Source organism: Dama dama, chromosome 12, assembly GCF_033118175.1.
Source record: "Dama dama isolate Ldn47 chromosome 12, ASM3311817v1, whole genome shotgun sequence".
In the NCBI taxonomy this organism is placed as follows: Eukaryota; Metazoa; Chordata; class Mammalia; order Artiodactyla; family Cervidae; genus Dama; species Dama dama.
The window spans coordinates 80,004,395-80,026,391 of NC_083692.1; the positions used below are offsets into that span (position 1 = coordinate 80,004,395).

The 21,997-nt window shown below is 46.7% G+C and overlaps 3 protein-coding genes across 6 annotated transcripts in view; 1 reads left to right on the forward strand and 2 right to left on the reverse strand.

Moving 5' to 3' along the window:
- Window positions 1-6,728, reverse strand: part of ACIN1 (apoptotic chromatin condensation inducer 1) — a 37,977-nt gene extending 31,249 nt beyond the window's left edge. For 2 of the 4 annotated variants that reach the window (XM_061157795.1, XM_061157794.1), the window contains exons 1-4: window positions 6,417-6,728; window positions 4,945-5,010; window positions 2,925-3,036; window positions 2,381-2,500 (exon numbers count right to left, since the gene is read on the reverse strand). In XM_061157795.1, coding sequence (XP_061013778.1) covers window positions 2,381-2,500; window positions 2,925-3,036; window positions 4,945-5,010; window positions 6,417-6,728 — 610 coding nt within the window. The remainder of the gene's footprint in view (window positions 1-2,380; window positions 2,501-2,924; window positions 3,037-4,944; window positions 5,011-6,416) is intronic. The other 2 variants (XM_061157797.1, XM_061157796.1) reach the window with 2 other exon arrangements.
- On the forward strand, window positions 6,565-9,868 carry C12H14orf119 (chromosome 12 C14orf119 homolog). Its single transcript, XM_061157799.1, has 2 exons — window positions 6,565-7,065; window positions 8,769-9,868. The coding sequence occupies exon 2, from the start codon at window positions 8,770-8,772 to the stop codon at window positions 9,196-9,198; it is 429 nt and encodes a 142-aa protein (XP_061013782.1). The 5' UTR covers window positions 6,565-7,065; window position 8,769; the 3' UTR covers window positions 9,199-9,868.
- A 114-nt stretch (window positions 9,869-9,982) lies between these two features.
- On the reverse strand, window positions 9,983-21,121 carry CIROP (ciliated left-right organizer metallopeptidase). Its single transcript, XM_061158315.1, is given in 19 exon segments — window positions 9,983-10,253; window positions 11,250-11,287; window positions 11,289-11,428; window positions 11,639-11,865; window positions 12,351-12,544; window positions 12,650-12,749; window positions 12,826-12,868; window positions 13,653-13,795; window positions 13,912-13,979; window positions 14,182-14,213; window positions 14,216-14,295; window positions 14,706-14,754; window positions 14,757-14,787; window positions 15,181-15,212; window positions 15,324-15,439; window positions 15,536-15,745; window positions 15,747-15,783; window positions 20,471-20,590; window positions 20,947-21,121. Coding segments are annotated over 19 exon segments (2,061 nt in total). The 3' UTR covers window positions 9,983-10,027.
- Between the last annotated feature and the right edge of the window lie 876 nt (window positions 21,122-21,997).

A 21,997-nucleotide genomic window follows, 5' to 3' on the forward strand; every position in this document is an offset into this window, starting at 1 on the left:
ATAGAGGGCAGAAAAATCTGAAGAAACTGGTGGAGAGGTAAGAAGTCAAGAAGGAGAGCCAGGGAGGATTTTATAAACCAATCCTTCCTTCCAATTTGGCACTGTGTCTACAGGACGTTAATGGGAGGCTGCTGGAGTATAAGACAAGGATCTTGATTAACTGTAACAGCAAAAAGCTATTCTTTCACTTAGTCATTCATAAACTGAGTTCATCAACAGAACTACCAGGAGACTTTTAAAAAATGTAAGGTCTCAGGACTTACACTCCTTGAGATTCTTGGGGCAGGGACCAGGAATTCATATTCTTAAAAAACAGGATCCCCCCCAAAAAAAATCCTCAGGTGCCACTGTTGATTAACAACATATGTTACTAGGAACCTTAATCAAAATGTTATGAAACAAGGAACCCCAAATATCCAAAGCTAACAAATAAACTGGAATCCTAATAGTTTACTGGCCTATGAGCAGACTGACACTGTATACCTGAAACAAACCTAACTTCTGGGTAAATTCCAGGCATTATTACTTATCCAACCAAGCACTGCTAGAACTCCAAAACTACCACTCCACTTAGGACTCTGACCACATTTTATGCCACATCTATAGTGAAGTTCATATTCTAGCCAAGATCAGAGGTAGAAAAGTTAATGGACAGAGTACACTGAAGAGGACACAGAGCAATTGTTAGTTGGACCCTACAATTTTAACCTACTCCAGTATTCTTGCCTGGAAAATACCATGGACAGAGGAGCTTGGCGGGCGACAGTCCATAGGATCACAAGAGTCAAACAGGACTTAGCAACTCAATCACCAAACCACTCTGTAATTTACTACATTCATTTCTAATTTTTCACCTCTTTTCTTTCACCTGCCCCCTCTTTCCCCTCATCAATTATAGCCACGGGCATAGTCCTTCTGATGACTCAAAGCACTGAATAGACTGGCCACCTTCTTCACTCTAAATCTTTATTTGCTTTTTAAACCTACATCTATTTTAGGACATTCCTCATTTTCACTTCAGATTACATTTAGGCCAAAGAGAGGTTCTCTCTTTTTCAAAAGAGTTTATCAGATCATATTCCCATCAAGAAGTTTCAATGGTTCCTCCATTACCTTTAAAATTAAGTATCACCTTTATTCCTATCCCTGTGCCTCTGTTCCTTCCTAAAAATACCCTCGTCTTCTCTGTGCCAACTCAAATCCTACCTATTTCTAAGGCTCAGCTCAAATACCATACCTCCTTAATAAAGCTCTCTATAATCTTTCTAGTCCTCAGTGAATTTTTCGTCTTTCGAATTCTGAGAGTACACGTGTCTGTACTCCTATGTTATTTAACACATACTATCTTCTATTGTTAGCTTTATGTGTGATTGTCTTCTCTCTCCCTAACAGACTGTACAAGGTGCTGACTACCTACCACATACTCCAGCATGGAGACATGTATAGAGCAGAACTCAATACATAATTTTTTGGCTTATTTTTATTTGAGAAGGAACACTGACAACTAACATGCATTCTAAAAATATTTAAAAAATGGAATGATTACCTTCCCCAAGACCACTAACATTAATAATTATTCAAAATACTTGTTAGTTTACATACTGGCTTACTTTATCTACCTACTATCCACATGTCTTATATACATGTTCTCCTAAAGGGATACTTAGGTAGTTTCTAGAAGACAAAGGCTGTATTTACAGATTTTTGTTTGAGATACTATGCAAAAGTGGGTGCTTAATGCTTTCTAAAATATGAAAAAATTAATCCTGCCTGAATCAATTCCACACATGAGGTTTGAATTCCTTGCAATATGCTCACATAATACTCTGCATTGCCTCTCAGCACATAGCATGACTCTAGTTAATTATGTAATAATTTGTTTAATGTCCATCTCCTCACTAGACTGTATGCTTCGTTATAGCAGAGACTTGTCTTTTTACTATATTTCTGGTGCCTAGCACATGCCTAGCGTATAATAGACACTCAGTAAAAACTTGCTGAATGAATTAATAAACTGCAGATGTCCATTTGGGAGTATGACTGGAAGTGTGACACAGAATATATATAACTGGTGAAGAGATGAAAACGAGTTGTGACTGCTGCTAAATTTAGAGGTACAGTAGAGGAAGTTAGAGAGGTATACAGGTGAGAAGAAAAATCAGACCACCTTATAAAATACTCTGAGAGGTTAACACAACATTGAGGTGAAAGCAGAATTCAAAAAGGACATAATTTCCATGAAAAACAGATGTCAAATAACACTGTCACAGAACTGCCCTGGGACTTTAATGGAAGCTTAGCATGAAAGGAGGTGTAACTACCTCCCCCCACCAACTACGCAAGATTGTCAAAACAGCGCAGTGGGGAGGGAGATACGTACTGGGTGAATGTCTGCTGAGCTCCAGCTCTGGTCTCTCCAGGCTGCTCTGAAAGTCAGGAGGCAGCAGGGAAGCCACTCCCTCGGGATGGATCATCTCGTCCTCCGACTCAGCTGAAGCTTCTGCAAAGTACAGATTGGGTCGGGGCAGGGAGGGAGTGAAGGGCTCAGCATGTGGGAATATGTAGAGAAGTGAAGGACGTCAGGCAAAGTCATGGATACAGAGTATATACTAGAGAGAGCACTGTACATAGAGAAAAACTCCCTGGTTTTTCTAGTCTAATACGTCAAAGGATAGCTTAATTTACGTATAACTCTTCCTGTTGGCAGGAATCCTCTTCTAACAAGATAAAAGTCAAATTAAGTGTCTTCTTCCCTAACAAAAAGTAAAGAGTAACTCACTTGGATCCATAAACTACCGAAGCAAGTAACTGGCAGTTTCAGCCTGACTTATATTCCTGAAACTGCCTAGTGAAATAGGCCCATCTACTCAGTGACAGGAGTAAGAAGGAAGGACTCCATGTGAGAAGCAACAGTCTGGACTTACCTTCAAGTTCTGCAGCTTCTCGAGCTTCACGTTCCAAACGCTGCCTAAGCAGCTCCTGCTGCTTTTCCAGATACTGCTTTATGAAACTGTTCTGGCTCATTTCCTCGCCAATCTGTGTAGAAGAAATGTAAAAAGATAGTCTAGAAAAACAAACCAGGAAAAGGCTAGGTAGAAAATTCCACGGAGCAAAGGATTATATCTGGACCCAAGAAAGATAATACTGGAGGGCCCTTTTCTAAGCTACTCCTAAGTTGAGGACCAAAATACATAGCCCTATGATTCACAAAAGATGGCAAAAAGAGGAACTGCACACATAATCTTTTATTTTAAATATTCAGTTCCCAACCAACCAGTGATGCACAAATAATTTAAAAAGAAACTCCTATAAAACTATGTCTTTTAAACTAAATTTTTAGATAATCTAAACTATATATCTAATTTTTCTTTTTAATAATATAAAAAACTGAAGGGAAAAAAACACTAGTTCATACTAATTTATCTTTAGTTGACACAAAAGATCAACCTCTACCTATTCAGGAAACATTTAAACATCTCCAAAATTCAATACCAGACTTAAAAGCCTGAAAGCAAGAGACTAAGAAAAGGGATGTCCATTCAGCATTTAGACAGAGTTCTAATTCCATCTTCTTTGAGTGAGAAGAAACCTTTGGTGACAATATTTAAAATCCAGGACTCTCATGTCACTCTTTAGCCCTGCAGCTTTTTCTTCACAAGTCCTCCTCTCAAGAACCTTCTTGCTTAGCAAGTCCTATTAGAACTCCAGAAAAGGAAAAAAACCTGAATACTTTTGATGTCATTACTCATCTTTCCTAAGGATGGTAAAAGTTTATTTTCACCTAAAACAGAGATAAGTCTCTTGGCAGTCATTGGACACTGATCAAGTGTGTGGGCTGAAAGTATTAGAGAATATAAGTATTTGCTGCAAAAATCCTATGTTAATAAAAGCAAAACTTCAAAGACAAAAATGTAATGGGCAAAAGAAATAGAATGGTAAACTGATTAACATGCAGTTTCTTATGTTTGCTAAAATACTTAACTAAACCTCTGTAAACTAGTTAGATTATGATACTTCCAGCTTAATGAGCTAGTAACAAGGGAGTAGGAAAGCTCTCTTGCTTTTCCACAGTATCTTGGGATTTCATCTAGTACCGGAGCTGCAAACCATTGCACTAACAAAGACCTGGATTTTTCCTTTAAGTGTATGACACACTATAATGAGGAAATGGTAAAGCTGAAAACAATCTTAAGAGACTACGTGGTCTAACACTTAAAAAAAAAACAAAAACTGGGAATGGTTTCTTTCAAAGAAATCTTATGCAGAAACTCAATGCTAATCTAGCTTAGGAGGGGAATGTGAACTCCTTCACTTGGGAAGAAATTTCCTATAGGAAGCCTCCAACAGCATCTCCACAAAATCTCAGCAGTTATAAAACTATGGATCTAGTTCAACCTTTTCTCATCTTACATACAGGGAAACTGAGGAAATCAAGGTCTCCGAAGGTTAAGTTTCTTGCCCTAAGTAACAGAGCAATTAACAATGCTTAGGAGTGACTGCATAGTTAATATTAACACTGATAATGGTGGATGATCTCCAAAGGACTGATTTCTTGGAAAATTTATGTCAACACAAGAATTCTTCTTGGATCAGGAGGTATTTTCCTATATTGCCATGGTGATTGTCTACTTCATATCTACAAGGACATCAACTACTTCTCTCAAATCAATGTCAAATAAATGACTTCAAACCCTTGCACTCCACTTAATCAACTGGAACCACATCTTTATGCACACACCATTTCAAGAATCAGAAATTAACTTATAGCTCTTCTGATTCTTGAATTCTTTATTAGAATTCAATTGTCCCAGTACAAAAACATTTTCAACCCAAGGAACTTAGGAAAATACTGGTGAAAAACCAAGCATCAAACATACAGCATCATGTCCTTCCATGTCTCTGTGCATTCAGAGTCCAACCCTGGCAATGAACCTTCTTTCTTACCTGGGAATTTGGCTGGAATGCAGCATGCGGGGTTGAGTGTTTTTGTAAATTTTCTAGCATTAGAGCCTGGTATAAAGAAGGGCAAAAGTCAGAAACCAGGAAAAACAAAAGCAAAAAATACCCCTCCCCCAATCTCTTCATCAAATGCAATGACTAACCATACACACTTAAAACTGTACTTTTCCAAGGACCTAAATGCCCTTTACTAATACTGTTCTCATTCATCTTCAGAAGACCCTTAAAGGTAGCCATGGTTACTGCTACCAAATGTACAGATGTAAAATGCAGGCATATTGAGGAAATCTGGCTATGCAATAAAATCTGACAGTGACAGAACCAGTACTACAATCGCTATTGTCTTCTGCACTTATGACTAGTGTTCCTTCTAAATCTGGCCCTTCACTTCAAATACTCAAACCAGGTTCAAATACACGAAGCCAACATGATTTTGGCCTGAGTGAATTATTTGATCAGTTGCCCAGGATTAGATCTACTCAAGTGAACTTGTATTGTTTCCAAAAGAGTGGCAACTAGATCTACCAAATTTATAAAAATTTCAAAGAGGAGGCTACAGAACAAAATGACACAGACTCTGTAAATCATGTTCTGATCCAATCCACACACACACACACGAAACTGTCAGCTTCAGTGTAAGCAACGATCTGCCAACTTAACCCTTGAGCGAACCCAGCCCCAAACCGTACTACTGGTCACGTATCCTAATTAACCCAAATTAAAATCAAGAGATCCTCACCGTCCCTCCGTTTAAACCAAATAAACACACCAATTCATCCGTCTACCTCTTGGCAATCCCACCCTAATCTACTCAAGCAGATTCAAACCCCCCAATACATACTAGCCCGCCTCACCTCTCTTATCAATATTCACCAAACTCTTATCCACCCAAATTGCTTCTGGATGATGCCCTATAAAATATACTCCTCTGCCTAACCAAGTCCCTTCAAATCAAGATTTCTCTTCATCTCACCTCCTAACCTAATCAAGCAGACATTTTTGCCCTACGCCAATTCTATTCATTCGGATACCGATAACAACCCCATCAATCCCTCCGGCCAACTATACCCCTAACTCCGACCCAGCCCAACTCGCCCCGCTTAGGCCAGCAACGCCGGTGGTTGTAGTGGGATTTAACTCCTTCTGCAGCGCATGCGCCGAAACCACAGACACAAACAAGGAGGGGGTGGGGGAAGAAGGAAGGAGCTTAAGACACTCCAGGAGAGTAGCGCGCACCCTCCCATTTTGGGCTCGCGCCGCTACCGTTAAGGCGGGAACCGGCGCTATTTCTACTTCAGCGCGAGCCTCGCCAACCACCGTGCGCGCGGATCCGGAGGCTCGCGTTGGCGGCCTGAGCTCGCTCGCGCCGAGCCCGAACACTGCGCCTGCGCCGCGGCAGAGACTCGGCTCTACCGGGTCCGCTTCCCTCCGACACCCCGGCAACGCCGTCTCCTCACCCCTTTGAGCCGCTTGACCAGGGCACTCTTCTGCCCGCTCTTGGCTAGGCCTCGCTGCTCCAGTGCGGCCTTCAGGTCGGTCACCCGCAGCGCCTGAAGAGGCTTCCCGTCCAGAGTCACCTCCTCCAGCTCCGCCATCTTGCGTGAGGTACTCGGGTCCGTCCCGACGGCTTCGGGCATCTTCGGTAATTTCCGCCAACGCCCTTCGAACGTACCCAGTTGGCCCTGCCCACTGCCGTAGTCAACCCCTCGATTACCACTCAGAACTCCCCGGGTTCCTCCGGAAGTGCTCGGGTGTTTCCGTCTGTACATCGGCACCAATTGGTTCTTTTCATCCTCCCAGCCGCTCCCCCCTCCCGCATCCTGATTTCAGAGCTCGGTTCTCTTCGTCTTACCGAGGTTTTGAATCGAATCCGTTCGGAAGCTGTCGACTCTGGCCTAACCATAATCGGAATTATTCGGCTATCTCCGGACCTACGGCTGAGGCGCTGAGGAGCTTGGGTGTTTGGGGCGGGTCCGGGGCCGGAAGTGCGTGGGCTGCCGGGTTGGCCCAACTTAGGGTTTTCAGGAAACATGGAAGCGGCGGCGGTAGTTGGAGTCTAAACCATGTTGTGACGGTCTCCGGGTGCCCTGTGAGAGAAAAGGGGAGGTAAGCGGGGTAGAAGTACTTCCCTCCTTGGGCCGGGTCAGACTCAGTGTTTCAGTGCTACCCTTAGTGTGGCAAGCCTCCAACTCTCCTACGGATACAGCTACCGCCTTCCGAATCTCCGCCACTCCCATCTAGGGCTACGTTGCTCTTTGAGACCTCAGAGTGCCAGATTCCGTGGCCTCCAAAGTGGAAGGTGGCAGCATCGTGTCTCTAGACCTAGCCTATGAACTAATTCTTGATCATTAAACTTGAACTTGCCATGGAAGCTATGTCGCAAGACTCAGGAAAAGTTCTCCCTTTCTCTGAATAAGAGAATAAAATTCCTTTAGGAGGAATTGCTTTTTGTAGGGCCACTGAAAAAGTAACCTCCTTGATCTGTTTTGGTAGTGAACTGGTCTTAATTTCTTCTGGGTTCCTTTGTCAGTAGAAACGCTCCAGCTTAGAGCAGCAGAAACACAAACAGTAAAATGTGTCGTAAACAAGTAGTTTGTTTTCATTGAGACTCAAACTGTGGGATTTGAGAAAGGCTGGTTGACCTCCCAGTTGCATTAGTGATGCTAAGGCCGGTCATCAATAGGTATTCCATTAAACACGAAGGAAAGTGTTCGTACATGAATTGTCACAGCAGTATAACACTTCTTAGGTCCCTAAGCCAGCAGACCAACTAGACCATTTTCTCAGTCCTGAAAAAAACAATTGGCTGCTGCTTCTGTTTTTCTTACTCTGTTACCTCATTTTGGACAAGGCACCCTCACTAACTCTGCTCTTCAGTTTTTCCTGACGCTTTACAGGAAATATAAGAAAATAATACATTTACAAAGTTCTTATTTCAGAGGCTACATGCACATTGCAGAGAAGGCTCTTTCACTGTATAAGATTTTTTCTTTTTTTTTATTTTATTGTACTGTTGACAGCTCAGGAATGATTAGCATCTGGGTCTTGACCAGCTGCTTGGTAAATTAAAAAATGTGTACCTTTTTTTCATTTTAGGGAAGATGTATTAGACCAGTATTAATCATTGGTTTTTTTTCTTTATTCAACCTGGAACATAGAATTAGGTGGGAAAGAATGAACAAGGGATGCTTTGGTTATTTTTAGATGGTTTGTAGGAATGATGGAGGGAGGCAGTGGTTGGGGAGGGTAATGGGTTTAAAAAAGAGGAAAGTTATAAACTAACACATATATGGAATTTAGAAAGATGGTAACAATAACCCTATAAACAGAAAACAGAAAAAGACACAGATGTACAGAACAGACTTTTGGACTCTGTTGGAGAAGGCGAGGGTGGGATGTTTGGAGAGAACAGCATTGAAACATGTATATTATCTAGGGTGAAACAGATCACCAGCCCAGGTTGGATGCATGAGACAAGTGCTTGGGCCTGGTGCACTGGGAAGACCCAGAGGGATCGGGTAGAGAGGGAGGTGGCGGTGGGGGGGGGGGAGGATCGGGGTGGGGAATACATGTAAATCCATGGAAACAAAAAAAAAAAAAGGAAAGTTGGCAGATATGAAATGAAGTTATTCTTGGGTGCTTTCTGTAAGATAGTTGGATAATAAATAAAGGACCCTGTTGTTTTTCTGTGAACCAAATTGGTGAAAAGTAATAGATGCTGGTTGAGTGCTGTAAGATTCCATGTTGTTGGGAAGCTTTATTTTCATTTTTCTATCCAGAGAGTACATAACAGTGCTTTTATGTTTCAGGATGCCACTGGAATCATCTTCCACTTCAATGCCGCTATCCTTCCCTTCTCCCTTACCCCCAGTACCAGACAATATTTCTAACTCTTCTCCTCCCCCAATGTCTTACATCACTTCCCAGGAGATGAAGTGTATTCTTCACTGGTTTGCCAGCTGGTCAGGTCCTCAGCGTGAACGTTTCCTTCGGGACCTGGTAGCTAAGGCAGTACCGGGAAAATTACAGCCATTGCTGGAAAGCCTGGAGCAGCTTAGTGTGTCTGGGGCAAACCGACCACCTTGTATCTTTGAATGCCAGCTACGTCTTTGGGATCAGTGGTTTCGAGGTTGGGCTGAGCAGGAACGCAATGAATTTGTCAGGCAGCTGGAGGTCAGTGAGCCAGACTTTGTGGCAAAGTTTTACCAAGCAGTGGCTGCTACAGCTGGTAAAGAATGATATTAAAAATCAAAAAAAAAAAAGACAATAGCCAGAGCTAATGCAGCCATGGCCACAACTTTACCGTGAGGACATCAAATGTATCACTCAAAGATCTAGAGATGGTGTCCCGATCAGCTGCTTGAAACTACCTGACAAGCACAGGCCTGGTGATTTCAACAGCCTGTCAACTGGACTCCTGTCAAGTGTCTTCCATCTGAGCAAATCCAGATCAGCAGCCTGCTTCCTAGCTTACTTCAAGAATGTAAAGACTTCCTTTGCAACTGTAACTGAAAGGAATCTATACGTTATAACTCAAATCTATCACCAGCCTGGCCTGTAGTGTATCAAGTAGAGCATTTGTACAAGGTCATGACCTAGCTGGACTTGAATGGCCGGTTTCACCGTCATTACCAAATTCTGGCATAATTTTGTAACATCCCCACTACTAGCTTCCCTAGTGATGATTTAGTAAAATTATGGAAAAATCAGGAGACAGAAATATTTGTTCCTCTACCCTGATGTTTGTTGAATCCAAGTAGCAGTAACTTTTTTTCTAAAGTGTGGCATCTTTTGAACTGATAGCAGATGTTCCTATAAGTTTGCTTTACACCAATATGAAAACAAGTAACATTTTTCATAGGCTAAAGATTTCTATTTTTATATCAAAATAAAGAACGAATTTTCAGAACCATAAGTCTCTACTTTTTTTTTTTTTTTCATTGCAAGGCTAGTGTAATGTTAATATACAGAGAAAGAGGCATTCTGAGAAAAGTAGAACTTAAGTATAGACATTAGATCAACTTTCCATCCAGTGTCTCTTAAGAAATCATCTCTGCCGTAACCCTTGTCATGCTCCAGGTAACATCACACCTTCTGATCCCTCCTCTGGGCCCCCTGTTGTGCACTGGAGCTCTGGTGAATGATAAAAGGGCAGGAGGTCGCACCTGAAGAGTAGTTGCTTTCTGATAGGCCATGGTTCCCAGTGCATCCACAGGAAAAACAACATTGGACAGAATCCCACGGAGAGGCCTTAATGGGTCATGAAAGAATTATGGTCCAAAGTAACCAAAAACCTAGGAACATAGAGGTAATAATGTGGCTTGGAATAATGCCTAGGTGGTGAAGGGTCTTACCTTTGTTTTATCTTTATTTCTGTTTTTTTGAAGTTACTCCTATTTATGTTTCTTTTCTTTTGCTCCCTTGACACTCTTTCAGACCTTCCCTCACTCAGAACTCCCTCAGACCCTCTCTCACTCAGCTATTTTCTTTTTTCCCACCTTTATTTTAATATCTAGATTTCCTTCTAAATGGTGAGCTGAACAGGAAATCAATAAGAGGGTATACACAACCTGAAATGAATGAGACCAAGATCCAAGACTGCCAGGAACTTGAATTGTTGGAAGGTGAACTTGGCAGCAAGGGAAATGACTTAGGGGAAGAGCTAGACAATGGTGTTTAGGCAAGGTGCATTGGGCATGCTTAAGATGGTGAAGATGACCTGGTGCTCCAGTTGTTAGGACTCTGTTTCCACTGCAGGGGACCCACATTTGATCCCTGGTCAGGGAACTAAGATCCCAAAAGCGAGGTAGCGCAGGCAAAAAAAAAAAAATTCGATTAAGAAGAAAAGAAGGGGACTAGGAGCCCTATGCCCTAGAGATGGGTAAACTCCATTATTGTTAAGGGGAGAGGTGTTCCATAGTAATAGGCCCCATGTTAGTTAGGGGTCCTTGTTTTCAGAAATACAATTTTGAATAATCACTGGTGGCTCAACAGGAAAGAATCTGCCTGAAAATGCAGGAGATGTGGGTTTGATTCCTGGGCTGGGATGTTCCCCTGGAGGAGGGCATGGCAACCGACTCCTGTATTCTTGCCTGGAGAAGCCCATGGATAGAGGAGCCTGGCAGGCTACAGTTCATAGGATTGCAGAGTCGGGCATGACTGAAGTGACAGCTCAGCAGTACATAGGACAGTATATGTATAAATGAGTGTTTAATCAATACAATTTCAAATACCTAGATTCCAGGAATTTGAAAGAAGACTCCTTGGAATGTTACCTTACTTGCTGTTACTTGCTGTATTTTATGGTAAGGATGGCTCCTCCATAATGATACTTCTAGAGGTTTCTTCTGGAGGGTAAAGGTCAGAGCCCTAGTCAGCATACCAACTGAAGACCCTTGGCAGCCAGGAGATTTCCACATATGTGCAGCGAACACCAGACTAGTGGTAATTAAGGGGCTGTGAATATAGCGCATAAAAGGACTGATCTCTCTTTTTTTCTTTCTTCTGGACACTTGGATCTCTTAATGGAAGTATAGTCCCTGAAAGAGTATATCTCATGAAACAGGTGCAGGCCAGGTGTGTGATGAACAGGAAGGTCTTCAGAAGAGGATTAGGAAGTAAAGGACTTCAGCATTCTCCTTAGCCCCCTGTATAAATCCTTAGCCGGAAGCATCTCTTTACCTGCCAGTGCCTTCTCTGCTCACTAGAGCCTGTAGTACTGCTTCTGTCAGTGTTTCTCACTCTTCCTTCCCCAGGGAGTCTCCTGGGGGCCCAACTAATCCTAAAGACAGCTGGAATAACAGGTCTTGGATCGAAAGACTTACAGGTTTGTAAGTAATAGCGTTGGTAACTTCATTAGTCTAACACAACCAACATGAGGAACAGAAGATCATAGTAGCCAGGTATCTGCAAGGAAATATGTAGCAGGGCATAGTTATAGCCTCAGTTACCTACTCAAGCCCTCCTTCTAAGGAAAATGTTCATTCTAAATCAGAGTCATGGACTCAGGGTACTTAGTAAAAAATGAATAAACATCAATACTTAAGCTACAGTGATATATTGTACAGCACAATGTATAGAGCCAAAATTGTATAGTAACTTTAAATGGAGTATAATCTATAAAAATATTGAAACACGATGTTTTCAATGTTGCTCTATGTACACCTGAAACTAAAGTAGTATTGTAAAACAACTATAGTCCAATGATAATTTTTTAAAAATGTACATAAAAACACGTTGCGTGGTACTGCCATAAGAGCACTTCCAGACATTTTTGCCAGTGTGCTGCAGCTAGTCCACTTCTGATACTCATCTGAATAGCCTTTCCTGGAAGGCATGGGGCCCAGGAAGATCCCTCCGCCAGCACTTTGTACACTGCCCTTTGTAAGCATTGATGTAAACAGCAGCAGCCAGTGAGCTCTGCTTCCTTGACATGTGGCATCCGAGAGGGAGGTCTGGTCTCGTCCCCAGGGAGCAGCTGTGAAGTGAGGTTGGCAAGGAAGCGCCGACTCTAAAGTTGGTAGATCTCCCCATGGGGATTCTCCGCCCCAGGTGGGAATCCGTTTCCCTTCTTTCAGCATTCATTCTGAAGTGCAGGGCAGAGGGTAGAACCGCGTTTGTCCAGATGCCTCAGAAAGCGACTTCTCTCCGGGCCCATTCTGTTTCATTCCCCTTTCTCTAGTCCACCCACCCCACCGATCAAGGGCTTGAACCTGCAGGGGCCTTCCATCGTGGGGTCTGGGGAGCAGCTTCGTTTATCCAGGCGCAGGTAGTGGCAGCCCAGTCCGCTGTGTGTGGGGAATGATAGAATGACACGAGGATGACAGACAACTGTGCAGCCCTCAGCCCCGCGCACCTGCACATCGGCCAGTACAGAAGAAGCCTGGGGTGCCATTCCCACAGGTGGTCAGTCACAGGGCCAAATTCCAGGCCAGGCCCTGAGAGATAGGAAGACAAAGAGGCCTTAGAACAAATGAATCCCCCCAATCCCTCAAGGACAGCCATGCTTACAGTTTCTATTCCACTTTAGCAGCAGATAACCCCCTGCAACCTCTCCACAAGCTGACTTGAGTCATAAGAGCCCTCTGCAATTCTCAAGGCCTTATTTCTCACCCAGCCCCACAACAGCACCTCTGCAGTGCTGTGGTTGACCTGGTCCCAGCCCCAGTCTTTTTTTTTTCCAAAGATTTACTGATTTAACATTTTGGCTGTAGTAGGTCTTCATTGCTACACAGCTTTCTCTAGTTGTGACAAGCGGGAGCTACTCTCTAGGTGTTATGCTCAGGCTTCTCATAGTGGTGGTTTCCCTTCTTTCGGAGCACAGGCTCTAGGCGCACTGGCTTCAGTAGCTGTGACTCGAAGTCTCTATAGAGTTTTGGTTCAGTAGTTGTGGTGCACTGGCTTAGTTGCTCTGTGCCATGTGGGATCTTCCTGGCCTAGGGTTCGAACCAGTGTCCTTTGCATTGGAAGGTGGGTTCTTAACCACTGGACCACCAGGGAGGCCTCAGCCTGAGTCTTTGAAGGCAGCAAGTGATTGGGTCAAGCCTAGGACATTGGGCACTGCCATAGTAGCAGTCATTTACAGTCCTGGAGTAGTCAGACCTCCCAGTGTGAAGACAAAGGGCCCCACGGGAGGAGGTAGCACTTGACTGCTCCCTCTTCCTTCCATGACCCTAAGCTGTTCTCATTCTCACCACTTCTTCCAAGGAAGCACCCAGTGAGCCTCCTCCAGTTCCAAGTGCTTGGCCAGGCTGTGGTGGAAAGCAGCTATCCCCACTCATCTTGCCTTGTCACTTGCTTTGTAGAATAGTTCTCTCTAAGACTGAAAGGAGAGATGGTACATGAGAGGGAAACTTCAGAAGGGTGAGGGAGAGTTGGAAGGAAGGGGTCAGTGAGATATCAGTGATTCCCTCTGGCTGACGTGTGGGGGGGCCTTGCCCTCATTCAGACAATCCCTCCCTCCATGTCTGAAAGAGCCATCCAGAGAAACCCAGGGCATGGAGCAATTCATAGAATGCGGCCTGAGGACACATGACTGCAAAGTGAAGGGACCGCAGCAGGATGGACCCACACTCTCACCCCTCTGCCCAGTTGGCTCTTCTTAGAGCGTGAGGCACCTTCTGTTCCACCCTGAGGGGGTCCTTCCACTTCATGGGAAGCTGAGTGACCTAAGCCCCCTCCCTCAGCCTGTCTGCTTCTTCCCATTCATCATGCAGCAGTCACCATGACCATGACACTGTGGCTGAGGCTGGGAAGTGCTGGGTGCAGTAGACAGTGGTATCAGCAAGCGGCCTGTCTTCTTAGTCCAGCTGGCAGCAGGCAGTGGGGGCTACGATAGTTGAATATCCGTGGGCCAGGTCAGGTGGGGGCAGAAAGGAGGGGACTAGGGTAATGCAAAAGTCTCCCTGAAAATGGGGGCCTAGGAAACTTGGCAGAGGTGGTGCTAAGGGATGGTGTGGGGGGCTTTCAGTGCCCATCCAAACTTCATCAGCATGCCCCCAAGTTACCCCAGATAAGCATGATTTTTTTTTTTTTTGGCTGTACCATGCAACTTGTGGGATTTTAGTTCTCCCACCAGGGATTGAACCCAGGCCCTCAGCAGTGAAAGCACAGAGGTCTAACCACTGAACCACCAGGGAATTCCTCCAAATAAGCACAATTTCATGAAAATGGCTTGTATGCTCCCTTTCTTTCCCATGACATCTAAGATTGAGATGCAGAGCCAAGAAAAGGGATTTGATTTGATCCTCCCCTCTTGGTGGCACTTGGAAGTGTGGACAACCCACACATACAGGAGAAATCAGTGTTTTGGATCCCTGGCCCCCCTTTCTGGGTAGATCAGTAGTGGGGTTTCTGCCCTGACCACAAGGCATAACCATGGAGATGGGCATCAGGGGTATGGTAGGGAAGTGAAATGTCTCAGCTAGCTTAGCGGTTGGGCTGGGAGAGAGGATGACAGGAAACTGGGTACCAGGATAGGAGCTAGAGGTGGAGTAGTTGTCTCTAGTCTGATGAACTGAACATAGTCTAGGCAGATGGTTAGAATAGGGAGTCTTCCCCCCACTCCCCACCAGTCTCTGATTTAATAAATTGCCAGAGGAAGGGGGCTCAGGAATCTGCCCTGTTAGGAAGTGCATTAAGTAATTCTGATGCTGGTGGTGGTGGAGAGGTCTAGATGGGCTAGAGGTCTTCAGTTCCCCAAATCTGAGAAATCATTCTCACCTTCACCTCCAAGCAAATCTCTCCTTCATATCCTGGTTTCAAGTGGCTGCACCTGACAAGAATGAACAGCTGTAGGTGAGCTGGAGACATTTCGGGTGTTCCTGAAGCAGTACTGTATACGCTCTCAATCACGTGAACTTAACTGTGGTAGTTTGGGTTGTCTAGGTCTCCCCAGACAGCATGGCAGTATTGTGCAGGGTTTGGATTCAGAAGCAGGGGTCCTTGTTTTAGAGGGACTTAACAAGAGGGGCGGTTTTATCTCCACATCCTAGACATCCCATTCCTTTCCTGTGTGGTCTCCCTGCCATAGCCTTTTCTGCCTCTTCAGTCTTCCTGCGCTCTTCAGCTTTCTCACTCTTCAGCCTCTGTCCCTGCTGCCAGGGCTCAGGATTCCCCTCTCACCTCATCTTCTTCAGGATTCCAAGCTCCCTTTGATACAGGATCTCCAATATGGCAGGTTTGGGTTTGGAGGGGTTGAGGATCCTGGGGACTAGGGAGGGTGAGGGAGGACGAACACAAGTTTGGGGGAAGTTGGGAGAAAGGAGGCCCGAGAAGGCTCAGACTACTGTGTTTCATCATGTAGACACCTGCTTGAGGCAGCCCCTCAGGAGGAGTAGACTCCCAGGAGGAGCAGGCCCCAGGAGGAGTAGCCCATGGAGGAGTAGCCCCCCAGGAGGAGTAGCTCCTCAGGAGAAGCCCCCTAGGAGGAGCAGGCCCCCAGAAGGAGCAGCCCCCAGGAGGAGTAGATCCCCAGGAGGAGCAGCCTCCAGGAGGAGTAGCTCCCCAGGAGGAGCAGCCACCCAGGAGGAGTACATCCCCAAGAGGAGCAGGTCCCAGGAGGAGTAACTCCCCAAGAGGAGCAGCCCCCAGGAGGAGTAGATCCCCAGGTGGAGCAGTGGCAGCTGTCACATCTTATAAACGGCTCTCCATAGCCTGCTCTGGATCTAGCCTTCTGTTCCCTTCTTCCCTGCCTCACTTACATCTGGCTCTCTTCTCTTTATCATCTCTCTTGAAATCCCCTCCACCAAGCTTGAGTTATTTTTTTCAAGATTCGAGTCTTGTTGACTAAATCTGTAATTCCTGCTGGGAGATCCAATGTGAAGTACAAGGGCCAAGCAGTAGCCCCCACGCTTCCCCCCTGGGGTGCCAGAAGCAGAGCTGGAGAGGGGCAGTATTAATTCCTGAGGCCTCAACTGACCTTTCCAAAGAGGAGCCCACTTCCTAACTCTCTCCTAACCCTCTTTCATCTCAGCCTAAGCTCCTGTCATTCTGAGTAGACAACCTTGAAACCTTCTCAGAAACAAAAAATTGGGATTACTATAATGGTGTATATGGGGTGGGGGGAGGGGCATTCTTTGCTTCATAGATGCCTGCCTGTTTCATTGGAGATGGACCAACAAGGCTCCCGCACTCCAATAGCTCCCAGGTCAGTACAGGGTGAACTCTAAGCTGCAAGACTTAGGCATCTCCTCCACCTGTGTAGAACATACGGTGCTTGCCATTGAAACACATGTAGGTTGACTAACATCTCCTATGAGAAGCTGTTGTGTTAGCTTTGTGAGGCTTCATAGAAGCTGCTTATAGACCTGCCCAGAGGAAAAGTAAACTCTGAAAAAACATTAATAGAAGATGTTCAAAGATGTTCAACATGTGTTAGAGGGCATATTTAGAGGACTTCAGTTCTTCTTCTGAAACACACCTAGTCTTTTTTCTCCAAGTGTCAGAAATCTTGTTTTCATTTTGTTTTATTCCCCCCTGGCCTGGCTGGCCCAGTCTGGGGAAAATCCTCAGGGTCAGGGCTTGTGGAAAGGTTCAAGATCTCTGCAGCTCTGGAGGTTTTGTGGGCTCCAGCTGTCAGAGCTCCTAAAGCTTTGCTGCCCCCTTCTGGCCTTACTGGGATAGGGCGTGCCCCCTCCAGGGAAGGGGTTCATCCTAATTTCCCATAAGCTTGCACAACTTCAGACCTTCTAACACAAGCAGCACAGGAAACACGTCATGTTCCTTTGGCTGGAATACTTTGTTCCTGCCTTTGCCTGGCAATCCTTCCTCATCTTTCAAGATCCAGCTGAGAGGTTTATTTGCCTGTTGAGACTTTTCTTTAGTTCCCCAGGCAGTGTTAGTTTGCATATCCTCTATTCTCCAAGGGCATTTCCTTTGCATCTTTGAAGTAGTACTTATTATATTCTCCTGACATTTCTTTCTGTGCTTGTTTCCCTGTCAGACTGTGGGTAGGGGCTGAGGCTGATTCATCTCTGCATCTCAGAAGAAATATGAAGTAGTTACAGAGGGATAATGGAGGTGAGAAGATGGAGGGTGTGTACGTGCTTGGTTATTCAGTCATGTCCAAATCTTTGTGACCCCGTGGACATAGCCTGCCAGGCACCTCTGTCCATGGGATTTTTTCAGGCAAAAATACTGGAGTGTGTTGCCACTTCCTTCTCCAGGGGATCTTCAACCCAGGAATCGAACCCATGTCTCCTTGGGGCATGGAGAACCCATGCCTTGCCTCCCATGAGGCAAGGAGAGGAGGAGGGCAACAATCCTGTGATCGACACTTCCTTTGTGCCCAGACATTGTTCCAAGCACTTTAGACTCAGGTAATCCTTTTGACAACCTTATGAGGTAGCTGTTATTATTACCCCATTTTTACAACCGAGGCAACATGGGTAGGTGGTATCCATGGGATTTGAATCCATGTATTTAGGCTCCTGGGCACAGGCTTTAATCCACCACGCAGTAGCTTTTCAGGTGCCCAGTGTGGAGGAGAAATAAAGTGCTGGAAGGAAGAGGATGAGAAAGATAAGGGTGCAGAGAGAGAAAGGGGTAAGGAGAGGATGAAGGTGTTAAGACAGGATGGAGTGGGAGAGGATGAGGATGGAGATGAGAAAGAGGGCATGGAGGTGGGAAACTATATGGGAAGGGGACATTGATGGAGGGTGGAGGTGAATGATAGGTTGTGGGATGTAGGTCATGGGTAGTGGAGACAAAGTGAGGTTGAGCACAGAAGTCATCCTAGGTAGTGCCATCCATCTGGGTGCTCCATCCAGTGTGGTCTCCTCTCAGCTCCTGCACCTCTCATCTTAACACGCCTCTCCATCCACCTTAGCAAGCCCCCCCCACTCCCACCCAGGGTCAGACCCAGGCCTTATCACTAGAAACTGCAGTACCTATGAAATAACTGAATCAAACATCCCACTCTCTGATATGATCTCCTTTCCTTATGGTTTGTTTGCTCAAGCCGGCTTACTGCCGCTGTTCTAAAGCTCACTGGAGAACCATGGCCCTTCTTGTCTCTTCACCTCTTCTTATTTGTCTTAGGTTCCATGTTCAAAACAAATCCCTCCCTTCCCTGTCTGTCCCATCCATCCTGCCTCCCGTGGTGAGCCCCATGACCAGATGAACCCAACACCTGTCTTGTCCACACTTGCTCCCAAGTAGGTAAGGACCCTTGAAGGAAGTCCCTCCAGAGGACAGACTGTTGTCACCTAAAATTGTCATCATTGATTTCAACTGGCCACTCCCAAGATCAGAGATCTCAGCTCCCGCTTCCACTGTCAGCAACTGGGATTTTCCACCTTCAAGCCTCTTCCTTGAAGCCTCCTACTAAGTCACTTGCAATCACCTCTTCTTTCATAGTGAAAACAGAAGCATGAGAGGGGAACAACCTCGGCGGACTGCAGACCTGTTTGGGTCTGTGTCTGCCGCTGGTCTGGGTCTCCTCTTTCACCTTAGGAGAGAGGAAATGTCTTCTTCCTTTGGAAGGTGGTTCCTCCCCATGATGCTCTGCATCCCCTCAGGGCGAGATCTGGTCTCAGTTCTTCTCTGACCTCACCTCTCCCTCAGTCTTGTCTGTTTCCAACCCCAGCCTCTGCCAATGAGTGGGAAGGTCCTGCTTGGGGAGCTCCTGCCGCTGCTGGGAGCCCTCAGTTTTTGCCACAGTGATTCCTACTCACCTTTGAGGTATCTGCTTAAATGTTACTTCCTCCAAAAGCCCTTCCTGACCCTCACATTTAAATCAGATTCTCTTATAAGCATCTGTCACAGTCACCATTTATTTCTGTCCCATAGCGCTGCCTGCAATTTAGAACCATCTATTTATTGGTGGGGGTATGTTTGTCTGTCCCCTTTGTGAATCTGTAAACCCCACAAGAGCAGGGACTGTCCTTCTTGCTTATCCTGTAGCTCCTATAACAAGCAAAAGGCCGTCAGGGTTTTAAGTATTGTTTGAGCAAATGAATGAATGAGAGTGATGAGAAAGAAGGGAGGTGGGAAGGTAGATAGAGAGTGAGGGGAAAGGATGCTGATGCGGACAGGGTGCAAAGGTGAGGCTGGGGATGAAGGGGAGAAGAGGTGGGAGAGGACAGGCAGAAGGGGTCCTCATGCTGGGTCTGGTTAAGGCTTCCAGACCCTGAGTAGGCTTCCCTGGAGCTCTGTCTCTTGGCCCTGCTGCCTGTAAGGTTCGAAGGCAGAGCCGGTGGGCGGGACTAGACTTTATCTTGGGGCGCAGCCCTAACCTCAGATGGTGACAGAGCTGGAGCCAGCAGGAGTTTTGCAAACCGTCCCGATTGCAGCAGGCCAGCAGTCTCACTCGGGACGGCGGGTGGGGCCTGGGCTTATCTCCTGAGCGCAGTCCTAACCTCAGATGGTGACAAAGCGGGAGCTACAGGCGTTTTGCAAACCGTCCCGATTGCAGCAGGGCTGGATGGTCTGGCCAGGGGTGACAGTGCTAGGTGTGGGGAGCAATCGGGTTTTGGACAGTTTGGAGCTTTGGGGTGAAGCTTGGCTTGTGGGGTGTGGGGGATCCATGCTATGTACAGCTTGCCTCTACCTAACTCAGATCTGGGTTTCTGAAAGAGGAGAGGTTCCAGCTCCACAGCAAGGAGGGTCTCTCCCTAGTAGGAAGCCTTCCTCCTCCCAAGTCCCAGAACTCTTCTGCTGCTCTCTGAAGTCAGAATTGATGGCCAGGTGCAGCCATTTTCCTCTGAAAATACCCATCGTTTCCCCATGGGGTAGCCTCAGGGAGTTTCTGATGGGCCTCTTCAGTGAACTTCTCACTGGTGCTTTTCTGGGGCCAGGCCAGGTCTGCTTATGGGGGCAGCTGACAGGCCAGCCTGGAGTCCTGTCCAGGTTGGATCCTTCCCATCGGGGACCAGCCCCAGCTGAGTCCTGAAAGGAAAGATCTGCCAGCTGGTGGTGACGGGAAGTGACCGTCCCAGAGGAGTGCACAGGCCCTGGCTACTGTCGCCTCAGCATCTCCCATATGGCCCCCTCCATCCCAAGGTCCCCTCACTGGCTTGGGGCAGGGTAGGGTAGGGGGTGGAGGTGAAGAGGCCCCTTTCCACCCCCACAACCCCAACCGGGATCTTGCAACACTGGGATGGGGGCCCTGGGGGCCCAGGCATGTGGCAATCTATGGGGGGGTGGGGTGGGGAGGTGTGCACCAAGCAGGGGGAGTAGCTTTCACAAGCAGCCACCACCTCGGACTGACCTTGGCAGGCTCTCACCTTGGACAACTTCCTCCCTCTTGGTGGTATGTCCAACATCCTCCCTTCTCCCCCTTCCCTGGGGCCGAAGATCTGGGCTGTTAGCTCAGGACTCTTACACTGGTCCCAGTTTTGCTCATGAAGGAAAAGTGGGCCAAACTGTGGATTGTAAAGCCAAGGGAACGCAAGTGTGTGCTGTTTGGATCTTGATTTGCTGGCTTTCAAAGTTCACATGCCCTTGCCCCAGGACTTTGTACCTTCCCCAGGCAGGGGTGAGACTAACCACCCTTCCCGGGGGTGCCTTCCTTCTGCCACCTGTGGAAGCAGGCATCTCTGTGGCGGGGTGGTGGGGGAGGAGGGGCTCGGGGGTGCAGGGAGCCTGCTCCTTCAGAGGGGATGATGACTGTCCTGGAGGGAGGGTAGTGCAGTTCTGGCCTACTCTTCTTCCACGTTTCCATTCCGTCAGCCTCACCCGCTCTCCTTGCTTCTTCTGGACCAGGACAGCTCATGGCCTTGGCATTTGCTCTCCCCCGGCTCTCTGGTATGAGAAAGATGCTCAACAAATACTTGTGGAATAATTTACCAAACCAGTTGAAAAACCTCATTCTGAAAGTGTGACTTCTGGCTACCTGTCTTCTTCCCGGGATACAATCTGCCACAGGATTGCAGTGTGCCCACCACTCTGCATCAGGCAGGGCCCAGGTATGTATTTCTCTCACCTGAGGCTGTGGCTTTCCTTCAGACCCATGGCAGGCACCTGCCCCGAGGAGCCCCGGGTGCTGGGAGCTGGGAGGAGACATGATTCAGAACTGTGGGAAGGAAATAGGACCGATACTGAAGCAACCCAGGTCCCATCACCCAGAACCTTGAACATCAGTCCAGGGGCAGTGGTCTTGAGCTGAGAGGAGGATATCCGGAGGTTTAGTCACTTACCATGCTCTGTACAAACCCCCCTTATGCAACCCATGCCCCTGGGCTGAAAGGAAGGTGTGGGATTCTCCCAGGCATCCACTGAGATGGGCACCTCCTTCTTCCCAACTCAGGTAGACTAAACCATCTAGTGAGGTTCAGATCTGTCTGTCCAAACCGGACCTGGGGCAGGGGGATCCAGGGCACAGATGTGGCGGAGATGGTGCCTGAGAGGCACGGAGGCAAAGGCAGGAGAGAGACTGAGTCCTGGGTGAGGCAGGCACGGTGCACGCAGATGTCTGCAATGTGGAGGCTCTGACCCGGGGATGTGGAGGTAGGGGGAGAGAGAGGGGACTGGGAGGATCTACACCCCAGACTCTCTCCCTCTCAGAAGGTTATTCCTTGATGTCTAGCACTGCTATCTC